Source organism: Pogona vitticeps, chromosome 4, assembly GCF_051106095.1.
Source record: "Pogona vitticeps strain Pit_001003342236 chromosome 4, PviZW2.1, whole genome shotgun sequence".
NCBI lineage: Eukaryota > Metazoa > Chordata > Lepidosauria > Squamata > Agamidae > Pogona > Pogona vitticeps.
In genome coordinates, this window is record NC_135786.1 from 77,286,546 (window position 1) to 77,299,798 (window position 13,253).

The 13,253-nt window shown below is 38.1% G+C and overlaps 1 protein-coding gene across 3 annotated transcripts in view; it reads right to left on the bottom strand.

Annotated features, from left to right (window-relative positions):
* Window positions 1-13,253, bottom strand: part of SLC35D1 (solute carrier family 35 member D1) — a 48,143-nt gene that overhangs the window by 31,740 nt on the left and 3,150 nt on the right. For all 3 annotated transcript variants that reach the window (XR_012086443.2, XR_013544979.1, XM_020806063.3), the window contains exons 4-8: window positions 13,038-13,105; window positions 7,430-7,501; window positions 5,046-5,114; window positions 3,268-3,370; window positions 1,467-1,559 (exon numbers count right to left, since the gene is read on the bottom strand). Coding sequence is in view for 1 of the 3 variants with exons in the window: in XM_020806063.3 (XP_020661722.1) it covers window positions 1,467-1,559; window positions 3,268-3,370; window positions 5,046-5,114; window positions 7,430-7,501; window positions 13,038-13,105 (405 nt within the window). In the remaining 2 variants the exon portion in view is untranslated. The remainder of the gene's footprint in view (window positions 1-1,466; window positions 1,560-3,267; window positions 3,371-5,045; window positions 5,115-7,429; window positions 7,502-13,037; window positions 13,106-13,253) is intronic.

The window sequence follows — 13,253 nt, forward strand, 5'->3', positions numbered from 1 at the left end:
AAAGCCTCCCTGGAGCCTCTGGATTGTAAAAAATATTTGCCAGCTATTAAAAAATCCCTTCTTGGGCAAGTTGTTAAGCAAGTGATTGCTAGAAAGCTGTGGGGACTCTTGGATGAGACAGATTATCTGTCTTGATCAATCTGGTTTCAGAAACAGAAACCACTTACTGTAGATGGGATAAATGATCTATGTCATGAGGAGAAAGGTTGAGGGTAAAATGCAACTTGAATTCTTTTCACTGAACTACTCAACAGGTTTTAATTCTATGAAGCATGACATCCTTCAAGATGGGCTCTTCGGTCTCATACTGTAGTGTGTTGGTGATTCTGTTCCTTCCAAGAGGACAGACTTTCAGAGTGGAACTGAGATATTTCTACTGCTTGACCCTCTGGCATTGATGCAGCATTCTATCATGTCAAGTGTACACACAATTAGATAATACTGTACTGTCCACTGGATGCCATGTTCATGCAGCAAGCATCCTCTTCAGTACAACTTAAAAGTAATGAATTGCACGAAACACAGTTTCTTGCAATTTCTTGGAAGAGTGGGTGTGAGGACATTCCATTTCAAAAATAATAAACAGCAACAAAGTTACTTCATTAATGCAAGAAGTAATGGCTACTGTTTAAAGTGACACTTTGGACCACTTTTGGAAGCACTGGCCCTTTGAGTTCTTTTAAAGTTCCATGGAATTCTTTTAATTACCCCTGGAGTATTTTGTTTTGAAACAGGCAATGAAAAAAAACACGTAGCACAACAAATGTGACAAATTACTTTGTAATCACTGTAATTAGTAAAGACAATGAATTCTTCTTGAATTACTACAGCAAGTAACTCTTAAACTGGTTTGACCACAATTCTTAAAAGTTACTTTTTTGTAACTTAGGCCTATGGGTACCGCCACTGCAGTCACATTGCTATGGTATTGTTCAAGTACTCATGGGCACAGACATGATACCAATCAGCTTGTGCTGAAGAAAAATTTACAGTGGCAGTTAAGTTTGTACATCCAAAATACTGACTTCCCAGAAACAATTTACAGATCAGTACAAGTAGTACTGAAACCAGTGCCAGTGTAACAGGTTTTACAACTGCTTGCTCACAGTATAATATTTGAGGGAGTGGGTTTGCCTTCAAAATTGCACTTCTTTCCTATAACCACATTTAATGCACAACAAAAACTTAGATTCCATTTATTATGTTTCAAATGTAGTGTTTTCACAAAAGAGAAACAAAAAGGTTTAGAAAATGGACTCTGAATGGTTAAAATATTTTGAACACATTCATACTTAGGCATTTTAGCGTGTAATGCTGCTCAGCTATATTCTACATGCATTTTTAAGTACACACTGTACTGATGAGTAAAAACAATACTCTGCTGATAAGTGACTTACAGATACTGTTCTCATTGCTTACATCCTAGAACAAGAAAGGAAGGGAGGGAGGGGGGAAGGGAAACTTACCTTTTGCACATCTCCTGTAAAACAGGCAATGGCCAAGGTAGGAAGAATCATGAACAGTGCATTATAATAAAGGAGACCATACTTTCCCAGCTCCTGGAAATGAAAAGGGGAAAACAGATTGGGTGTTTCTTGGTTGCAAGATAACCTCTTGTACAGAGAAGTATATAAAGGCACCTCTCATCAGCCATCCTTTCCAAATGCCATAAAAATTTCCCATCCAAATCCTTAGCCATGCAGTAGCTTCACGTCCTCCCTAATAGTAAGAATCAGTGTTATGGCAGAAAATCAATTATGGCAATTTTGGTACCATCCATCTTGGAATCTTGGAATTAAATTTAGTGCAAATAAATAAGATGATTTGCATGTTTTCAAACTTCTTTGCAGCCAATCTGCAGTCTGACAAATTCACTGTGCGATAAACAGCATCACACCAAAAGCATTGTATAGAATGCCTTAAGCTTATAAATTGGAAGAGGTTTTAAGGGGGAACAGGAAAATGGCAGAATAAAATATGATTTTTTAAAGAAAAGAAAATTCCAACTGTATGCTTAATGCAAAGAATACAGGCTGGGTTGGGATTTAACTCTGAAGTCCATACTTTTAGGAGGCGATGTTTGGATTCTTAGCCTTGGGTTGTAATAAATCTTCTCTAATGATGATACATAAATAGAATGAATTTTAAAGTTCAACCTGTAAGAATTTTTTAAAAAAAAACATATTTTTAAAAAATTATATTTAAGAATTGTGAGGAAAAAAATCTTCTTAAAAGGAAATTTATTATACTAAAAATTGATAATAATTGGAATGAAGGAATGCTAAAAACTAAGATAGTGCAAATATCCTTTTTAAGAATGGGACAGTGAGAGCAAAAATGGGGGGAGGCTAGAGATACAGGAACAAAAACTATTATAACAGCACAAATGCAAAAATTACTTCCACTAAAGTTAAAAAAAAGAAAATTATATTAAAATTTTTTGGAACAGGTGTTATGTCTAATCAGATAAGTTGACTGACAGACTGATCTTATTCAAGAATAAACTAAAAGATTATGAAAAGAATTCAGCAATAAAACTCTGGTTTTATGACTATGCTATTCAACTAAAGGAGGCAAATGAAGCTGACCACTCAGGGAAACAGAATGCTTCAGGATTAGAGGAATTAGTGCAGGGGAATCACCCCAGAGGGAGACCACAGCTGTGATACAAGGATATATGCAAGCAGGATCTGAAGGCTTTAGGAATTGACCTCAACAGCATGGCTTCTCCCAATTTGAAGAGACCCTTGTCCAGAAGGCCAAGGCAAAGAGGCAGTCACAAAAGCAGCAAAATCAGGGAGCTGGACAGGGGACAGATTGGATTTATCCTCAGTGTGGAAGGGATTGTCACTCTCAAATTGGCCTTCTCAGCCACACTAGATGCTGTTCCAAGACCTCCATTCAGAGCACGTTACCATAGTCTCTCGTGACTGAAGGATGCCTGCACACTAGAGGAATGGTGGTCTAATCCAGTCCAGTGGTTCATATCGGACTTACTTTGGAGCTATGTTTCCATGGGCCAGCTATCTGGCAGCTAACACCAATAGAGTAATATCTACTTAGTGTTGCATGGCAGTAAAAAAAAACCCACAGAGACAAAATAAGATTCGGAAGTGAAAATGATTCTGACACACTACAGAATTGGTTCACCATACTACTAATGAATAAATAATGGTTTCCCAGAAAACAGTTTTCAATTTATGTACCTGCTTACTGACCAATAAAATGGATTACTGTTTTTATGATAAAGGAGAATAAGAACCAAACCTTTGAATCTAGTTTCTGTTTCACATATGCACCATTTGCAGCTGTCAAGACATCATTGATCAAAATGAAAACGTAACCTTCCAGATCAAATGCCAGATCAGAACTAGAAGGAAAACAAACAAAAGGAATTGAATGTCACAGAGAATCCAAACACTGACAAATATTGAAACAGGCACAAGCTACAAGCAGAAAATAATTCTACAGGTGTGTGTGTGTCACGTTTGAATATTTTGCCTTGTGCGTAAGAGGATGTTGTGGAAGGTTCTCTGCACACAATTTTTTGACCATGCTATATTTGTAATACATTCTTTAATTTGTAAGGGCCCTGACATGCTGCACAGCTTGGGAGAGGGGCAGAGGATGAGGGAAACAGCATAGTTAGATTGTGGCTCGCAACTTCTTCTTTACATCTTATTCTCTTCCAGAAAAATGTTTAGTGTAAGACATAAATAGAGGTAAACCCTGACAAAGCGACATCACAGGCATTTTTTCAAAACAGCAGTACTCCTACTGTGTTAAATAAACAGTGGTATGACCACTTAAAAAGCATTGTCTGAGGATGCGACTACACAGTGGGGAAAATGTGAAGTTGCAGCCAGGACACTGGGTTTCTATCGGTTAATTCACTTCAGCCCACCACAGAGGAGAGGAAACTGACAATCAAAAGCCTTTTTTGCAGCTTGTTAAGGTAACTCTGCTTGGCTCTCGCTGCCCAGAGCAGTCAGATGAAAGCTACCTTAACAAGCTGGAAAGAAGGCTGACCAATAACTTATCTCATTCAGTTCCTCACTTTTTTCCCTTTGGTTGCCTAGCTGCCTTAGAACCAAATTAGCAAGCCTTTAAAAGAAAAACAAATGCAAAGGAACGGGAAGGAAAGAGGGGAAGGAAACAAGTAGACCTAGGCAGCAGATGTGGCAAAGGAAAGAAGACAGATGGTAGCCAGTTTCCCCACTGCCCTGCCTCACTCACTGCTGCTGTAAGCCAGCTGGAACGGTTTAATATACAACTGCTACAAATCCCTCATTGGTTCAAATGATCAGACCAGCCAAAGCAAAGGCATTTGAGAAGCCCTAGTGGCAGAGGAGGAAATTACGGATTGCAAGAGGGAAACTCTGAATTGATTTGCTTTGTTTGTCATGTAGTTAATGGAAAATAATCCAAATCAGAATGTCTCAATCCCTAAGCACTTTCCCCAAATTATTAGTCAATGCAGCCATTCCCTGATTCACATTTGGAGACTATGTGTGGCTTTCTAGATTCTGAAGACTCCAGTAACCATTAATTTCACCAAGCTTGGCCAATGACAAGAGATGATGGGAACAATAATCCATCAGGACCTGGAAGGCCCCTGTAATGCAACAATTCATCAACAGGATTTTTACCAGGAGCATAAAAGGAAGAGAGCCAGGCAGATATTTTACTTTGCAAGATGGGGAAGACAGGGAGAGCATGCAAGCCGCTGAGTCAACATCACATGTTCTTAATCCAAATCTAAATTCTTGGATTAAGGCAATTTATATTGCTGATCAATCACATTTAAATTTTTATAGTACACTAAATGTGATTGATCAGCAATATATGTTGCCTTAAATTAAGCTCCTACCTACCTACATGAGCCACTTATGCATTGTGTCCCTGAATTCTATTCTGATTCACCTGAATTTCTGCTGACCTTCCACTGACTAGACAGAACCTTCATTGTAATGAGATGTTTGAATATATATTAGCACATAAATCTAATAAAACTCATGTAACTGAAAAACAATTCTTCACCTTACCTTGCAGCTACAAATGCACCAATTATCATTGCAAATACTGTCATTTGAATTCCCCAAGAAAATTTCTTCCTAAAAGGAAAATCAAGAGCTTTGTCACAAGAGTAATTATAGCTCAGATATTTCACACACACGATTTAAAAAATGAAGTCCATAATGATCTTTTACAAAACCAGAAGACCCTGAAGTTTCTCTAAGGTTTCTATCAGAGAGAGTTAATAGGTAGATAAGCAGGAGTATATGTTGTACGATTCCCCCACACTCATTTGAATGACAGATAAAGCAAGCCAGTATGTCAAGTGGGTCACAAATATTACTGATACTACAAAGACATCTTATCTCTGTGAATTTACATAAGGAAAAAGTACAGTACACTGTGAGAAACTACTAAACAGAAACTAAGATACAGTACAATAAGAATTAAGAAGTGTTGTTTTTTTTTTAAAAAAATCACACTAGTGTCAGGGAACAATAAACTCTGCTTTGGCCTGTAAATCTGTTACAAATACTTTCAATAAATAGACAAGCAAGTACAGTGGTGCCCCGACTTACAAACGCCCCTACTTACAACCATTTTGAGTTAAGACCAGCTCCGGCCGCAAAATTTTGCTTCTACCTGCGACCGGAGCTTCCACTTACAAATAGAAAAAGGCAGGGGGAAAAGACGGGAAATTCAAATTGCTAACAGTAGATAGGATGAAGCTGCTTCTTTGTAGCTCTTTCACCCCAGCAGTTAGAGAATCTGCATCTGAGGATGCTTGGGACTGCCTCCTTCTGCTTCTGCTTCTGCGTGTGTGTGTGTGTGTGTGTGTGTGTGTGTGTGTGTGTGTGTGTGTGTGTGTGTGTGTGTGTGTGTGTGTGTGTGTGTGTGTGTGTGTGTGTGTGTGTGTGTGCGTGTGTGTGTGCGTGCGTGCGCAGGGAGGCTTCGGGTTGCATTGTAAGGTAAGGTGCTGTTTTCTACTTTTTAAAAACCGTTCTGGGTGATTTTGCAGCATGGTTTTGAATTGGGGGGTATGTTTCTGTGCTGTGATGGGTCTTGGGGGGTTTATTTGTTTGTTTTCCCCATTTCCGATGGATCTTGGGGGTTTGTTTGTTTGTTGGGTTTTTTCCCCATTTCCAATCGGTCTTGGGGGGTTGGTTGCTTTTTGGGGGGCTCCCCATTCCCAATGGGTCCTGCATGCTTCCCTTCTTTTTTCCTTTGCTTTCTTTGCATTTCTGACCTGCCCCCTTGGTTCTCTGTGCATTTCCGATCTGCTCTGTTTGTTTTCTGTGCATTTCCAATGGGTCTTGCATGCTTGATTGCTTTTCTTTTCCCCCCCGTCTTTGTCAGGAAGAGATTAATCGTGTTTCCAATGAGTCTTGCTGGGGGGGGGGGGTTGGTGAATTTTTTCTTTGGCCAGAATGGATTAATTGCATTTCAATGCATTCCTATGGGAAATGGTGCTTTGACTTACGACTATTTCGAGTTACATCTATCTTCAGGAACGGATTATGGTCGCAAGTGGAGACACTACTGTATACAGCAGAGAGCTTTCTCTACAGTAGCTCCTTACTCATGGAACCCTTTTCTAGGGAAGATAAGCTGGTTTCATTCTTGCCAAGCTTGTGGTGGAGAAATCTGTAGTATTCTTTATCCCCTCTGTTTTTTGCAAATGACTTTGGAAACTGATTTTTAAACATTTTGGCCTAAATCTTATTAGTTATGTCCACAAATATAACATAAACAGTGTAATGTTTGGTGAGTTGCTTTGAGTTAAGAAATCACCAAACATTATGTCACACGACTCAGCATTTGACAGATAACGTCTGTAATGATTTCTTAATTTGAAGCAACTTACCTACAAAAAGCTCTGTTTGTATTACAGCAGTGTAAAATCCATTTAGGATTTTAGCTGTTTTGTTCAATGTGTTTTTTATATTTTTATTTAGTTTATTTTACATCCCTTTGAGATGGGCAGAAAAGGTGGATAACAGGTACTTCTAATGAATAACAAATGTTAACAAACTATCATGAGTAATCATCTTCATCAACTACAGCTATAAGTAACTCTGCTTCTCTGCATACCATAAACTTGGAGGACTCCAGCTCCTATCATGATATGCTTTATTCCAAAATGCAAATGTGAAAAGAGAAAGGAGGAGATCACATTGAGTTTTAAAGCAGAAAGCCTGCACCGAAGCTGTCTGAGATCAATGATCCTGTTCTTGAAAAGGCACCACAGATTCTTTTGTTTTATTTATAACAGGGTTTTTTGTTCCCCAAAAATTTATCTTCTAACGCCTTGAGCTGATTATATACATCTCACTCAGCCAAATGGAACTTGTATAGTTCTGGCATAAACTGCACCCCTTAAAAGGCACAATATTGTACCATCTTATTAACTTACTTGAGTAAGATTCCTTCTGCAAACATTGTAAACAGAATGGAAAACCGCCTCAGGACTGTAAACATTGGCAGGCTGAAAAAAGAAAGGAGGAAAAAGCTAAGCATATCGAGATAGTCCCGGACTGTCTCTACCATTACATGAAGTCATTTTAAAGCTACACTGGAGAAACAGGTAAGCTTTAAAAAACAGATAAGGTGAAGTACTCTAGGCATAAAATATAATCCCTCCCTATTTTTTGGTCAGAACAAATGGCAGGAAAAGGCCCATTGAGTCATTAAATCAAGAGTTAGCAAATATAATTTTCTAAAATTGAATAATTTATTTTTACACATATACACAGTGCCCAGGAATAAACTAGCTATTTTAAAGCTTCATTCCTGGAAATGGTGCATGGAAAAGTTCTTTATGAATGAGCAACCTTGCTTCAAACGCATCCTTCTTGAAGCAAGTGAGACTCTCAAGTTACAGAGCTCTATTCTTATGGTTATAGTTAACTGCTTTCCTAAGTACGTGGCTAGTACCTGCCTTCATCTCCCTATATATATGTTGCAGAAATACTCAGCAAAGGCATAATAATACTGCAAGAAATGAGCGGAACAGTTGACTTTGCCTCCTTTTCCACAGTTTTGCATTAACTATTTACAAGTGCTTCATTAATACACATGAACCATTTTGCTTTGACGTATGTAAACTTCATACACTATAATTCTACAATTACATTTTCATTTCAGGAACATTTCATTTATATGGTATTTCCAGGTAGTTTTCATAAATATTTCGGCAATAAGTTATCAATACTTTCTGCTTTAGGATATTTGCTAACACCAAGCCTCAAACTCTTTCTCCCTAAAAAATTTCTAACTCTCCCTTTATCTCTGAAGGTTGCTGAATCACAAAGAAAATACTAAGATGCATATAACAAAACTTCATGTAAACATCCCACAATACTGGCTTTTGTCAGCAAATTTACATGATTTGCAACCAATTTCTGCAATAAGGTTAAGAAAATCCTGTTATAATGATTTTATCTGACACTTCATTATATGGAGCACATTGATTGGATTCAGATATAATCATACTTTGATTTCAGTGGGTCTATAACCAGACCTGGATGCAACCCACTCTCTTTTATTTGTTTATAACTACTGTATACACTTAATGAATACTGTATTTAATCTTGCTTATCTTTAAAGCAATACATTACAAATAATAGATCATTGGTAACATATTTCTGCAACATACTTGTTCCACAATGTAACAAGAATGATGCTATCATTTCCATTTTTTTTTGTTGGAATGTCTTGTTTAACTTTGCTAAAACAGGATGTATGCAAGGTGAGAAGCAGACAGGAAGACTAGCAACCAAATGCTATGTGTATTTAACTGTCACAGAACTCTGTGACGTACTTCCAAGTAACAGTGAACAGGAGAGCATCCCAATGGGAATGCTGTTCAATATTTGCATGAAAATATCAGGAGGGTTTGTCCAGAGTTTTGGAGTCTGTTGTGAGCATATATGGAGGGGAGAAGTTATGAAGGACAGAGTTTAGGGAGGATGTGCAGATTCTGAACTACTGTCAGGAATCGGTAAGAGACCTGATCCAGAGAAGAAAAAAGTAGTCTTGGTTACTAGGATGACTGATCTGGAAATGGGCATGTACTGTAGCCTGATTTTGACAGACCTGTACTTCTGTTTAAGGCTACAAAGTTCACAGCTTCAGGATAAATAGGAAGACTTGCTTTACCAAGCTATTCTCACCTTTAGGAGTTCTGGCAAGCACCCTCCTTCTATGCTTTTAAAAAGCACCAAAAACAGGATGGTTTAAAGAAGCTTTTGGAGAGACTCTCCCCAATTAATTGAGAGGAAAAATGAGAGGAATATTGCTATGTGTTTGGAAATTTTTATTTGCTACCATTTTGGTTTGTATGTTTTATTTTAGTGATTAGTATTTTAGTGCACTGTTTTCCCCCCTTGTTGTACACTGCCAAGACTAGCAATTTGCTACATGGTTGGTTTAAATAAATAAATAGATAAATAGATAAATAGATAGATAGATAGATAAATAAATAAATAAATAAATAAATAAATAAATAAATAAATAAATAAATAAATAAATAAATAAATAAATAAATAAATAAATAAATAAATACCTAGCATAGAATTGTCCATCAACTGGACCCATTTCTATAAAATATAGCTTTAGATACAATCATGTTATAGGTAGATAAAATTCAGGCTACTGTACCACTCTCTACCCAAGACTGATTTTGAGATGCATCTTGAAATTTCTATACCTGCTGCAATTAGCTGGAGTCAATTAACAGGAAAATGAAACTGTTCTGTTATGCCTACCAGTTGCCACTACATTTCTAAGCCCAGTTTAAAATGCTGGTCACTAAAGGATGGCTTGGAACTAAGGACAAAAATCCTGTTGCCTAGCACAGTAAATTACACCAGAGTAAGACCACGGAATCAGTGAGGATTTAGTGAGGCAATTTCTCTCTAAGTTTCATTGGTTTAAATTCCATACTGTAACTGCGACTTACTGTGTATACTCGAGCATAAGCCTAGTTTTTCAGCACAATATTTTTGCTGAAGAAGCAAAAAAACCCACAAAACCTTGGCTTATACTCGAGTCGGTGTCAAAATTGCATGTTCTCCTCTGCAGTGCGGGTGTTCTCTGGACTCCCCCGCTCACCTACGGGTGCCTGCAGCCTCTGTGGGTGGTCCGATGACCCGGGTTAATGACACTGCATTTCCGCTTCCAGGACACTCCCATCCTCCTCCTTCTGCATACTTATTCTATATACCCACCTTCCTCCTCCCACCTTTTCTCCATCTTCCATCTCCCTCCATCTTGTTATGCAGCAGTAGAGCAGTAGATAAGCACAGCATCCAGGATGAATCCTCCCTCCGCAGGCAGTGAAGTGTCTCGCAGCTCAGAAGGGTAGTATCTTCAAAAAAATTTAACCTACTGATGCCTCAATTAATGTAATTATATTGGTATCTATTTTTAATTTTGAAATTTACCAATAGCTGCTGCATTTTCCACCCTTGGCTTATACTCGAGTCAATAAGTTTTCCCAGTTTTTTGTGGTAAGATTGGGTGCCTCGGCTTATATTCGGCTTGGCTTATACTCGAGTATGTATGGTACTTTAACATCAACTCATCTTACAAAGGAGTGGACTCTGTCCATGTTTTTTCAGTGACCCTACTCCGGTGCTATTTAGTACACTAAGCAATAGAATTTTGCCCAAGATATCTGAAATGTTATTTTCTACTAAATGAATACGTCCATGAGGCCCCAGAAGAGGTCCTGTTGCATGTCCTACAAAAGCTATGAAGACAGGGCCCAGCCACAGAAGAAGCCTCACCTCAGGGAAATCTTATTTCTCTGAGAAATCTGTTATGCCTCTTTTCTCATGCCATTCCATTCCAGTATGAATCTGCTTTTGTTATGAGTAGGGATGGCTACAAGCCACTGGTTCGGCAGTTTGACATGGTTCATTTCCTGACCAAACAGCTAATCCACAGTTTGGTGCCCCATCCCTCCAGCGAGAGCCCATTCAGTAGCAGCACCTGGAGGAGGCAGGACAGGGTTATACTGCTGAATGGGCAACCGCTGGAGGGGCAGGAAAACGAAATGAACCAGGGGCATGTCAAACCACTGAACCAGCAGTTTGAGCCCATCTCTAGTTATCAGAGACTTGTCACTTATCAAACATATGTATGCATAGTTTTACTTCTTGCTGTGATCCCTTTCTTTTTAATTTAATTTAATCTGACCGGCATTACCTTATTTTTTATCTGTATTTGGTTTTTATTTTGTTTTATTTTGCTTAGATTTACATGATTATAATACAGTGGTGCCTCGCTTAACGGGCGCCCCGTTTAACGAAGAAATCGCATAGCGATGAAGATTTTGCGATCGCAAAAGCAATCACATTGCGATGTTTTAAATGGGGAAAAATCACTTTGCGATGGTCGGTACCGTGTTTCACTTACCGACCATCGCAAAGCGATGACTTTTTAACAGCTGATCGGTGGTTCCAAAATGGCTGCCGGGTAAAAAAAATGGCCACCCGCTGTTTTCTGGGACAGATTCCTCGCTTACCGGGCAGCGAAAATGGCCACCGTATGGAGGATTTTCGTTTAAAGGTGAGTCTGAAGCCCATAGGAACGCATTGAAGGGGTTTCAATGCATTCCTATAGGCTTTTTAATATCGCATAGCGACGAAATCGCTTTGCAGTGATTTTTGCTGCATCGATTATCATCGCTATGCGAGGCACCACTGTATTATAAACTCTGAACTCCTAATACTGGAAGCGCATGGGGAAAATAATGTTTTGAATAAGTACTAAATTAAAATCAAAATGCATTAACTTCACGCCAACTAATGTTGTATTTCATGGATCCTAATGATTAACATTTGACATAACTCTGGAAAGGATTCTGAATTAACTAACAAATTATCTCAAGGTTTCATCGCTCTCACTCTTAGCGCCATTTGAGCTCAAGCCAATTCTTGGTGTGGCTGTTTATGCTATGCTTCTGTTTTAATTATCCTCTGTTTTTATGTAAACTGCTCAGAAATGTGCTGTGCACTAATGGGGGCAATATATATATATATATATTCCATCTTGATCTTCTAATTTGTTGATACAATTATGTCACTGATTTACATATATTGATGGTTTTTATTGGATTGTATTTTATAATGTTCTATTCTTCTTTGTAAGTCGCCCCGAGTAGACTCTGTCTAGAGGGGCGGGGCATAAACTGAATAATAAATAAAAATTAAATAAATATATATATTTTTTAAAAAAGATTCAACAGGCTTATAAAGCATTTTAATTCTATACTAAGAAACAGTGGGGTTCTAATTCAGAAATGTGACAGCTGTAGTGGGTGAGAAATGGGCAGAATCCTGTTCTACTGGCAGAAATGCCCTTCGGTCAAGAGAACTTTCCTTAGCCAACTGATCTCAGAAGATCTGCCAATAGAGCCATCTGCTGGCAGAACTGCTCTGCTGGCTAAGATCTGCCAGCCAAACAGCTTTTTAAAAAGGTAGGGAAGGGAAGTAACCAGGGATGAGCTATTATTCCAAAGCCAAACCTACTCCAGCCCAGAAAAAAGGATCTCTTTGCCACCACAACATTTGGACAGACTTAAGCAATTTCCAACATCCCTGAAATAAGAGGGGTTTAAATTCAACACAGCTTTAGCTGGCTTTGAACCATCTTGGCTAGTTGCACTGTAACCTGGGAATAATCCATACTAAACTCAATTGGCTTATGTCACAGAACATATGTATAGCCTTGTTCTGTAAGTGGGCAAATCATAACACTAACTTTCACCCTTTTTAACTATATAAAGCACTTTTTCTTTAGCTATACTATTTAAAAAAAAAAAAACAAGCTGTAAGGACAACAAGCCATAGTGATTCCACAAAACAATAATTAGAAATCATTTTTACTCACTAGTTTTGATTATTTCAAATTAAGTATCCTCAGATTTGACTACTGGCATACTGGAATTCAAAGATTCTATGTTAATAACAAGTTTGGATATTATAACCTCTCAAATAGATAAAAGTTAGCCATACTTCAATTTCTTTGTGCTGAACAGTCCTGTGATTTGGTTCCCAAAATAGAGAAGAGGTAGTGGAAATGTCTAGAAAATTATAAACAGGTAAAGTCAGCCAAAGATCTAAGCATTCAAAACAGCAACACATTTGCAGCTGGAACAGTTTTTGTACAATGGGCACAACACAGGAAGCCTTGGGAAATGCACAATGTTTTAACCATAGAGTAACAGTTTA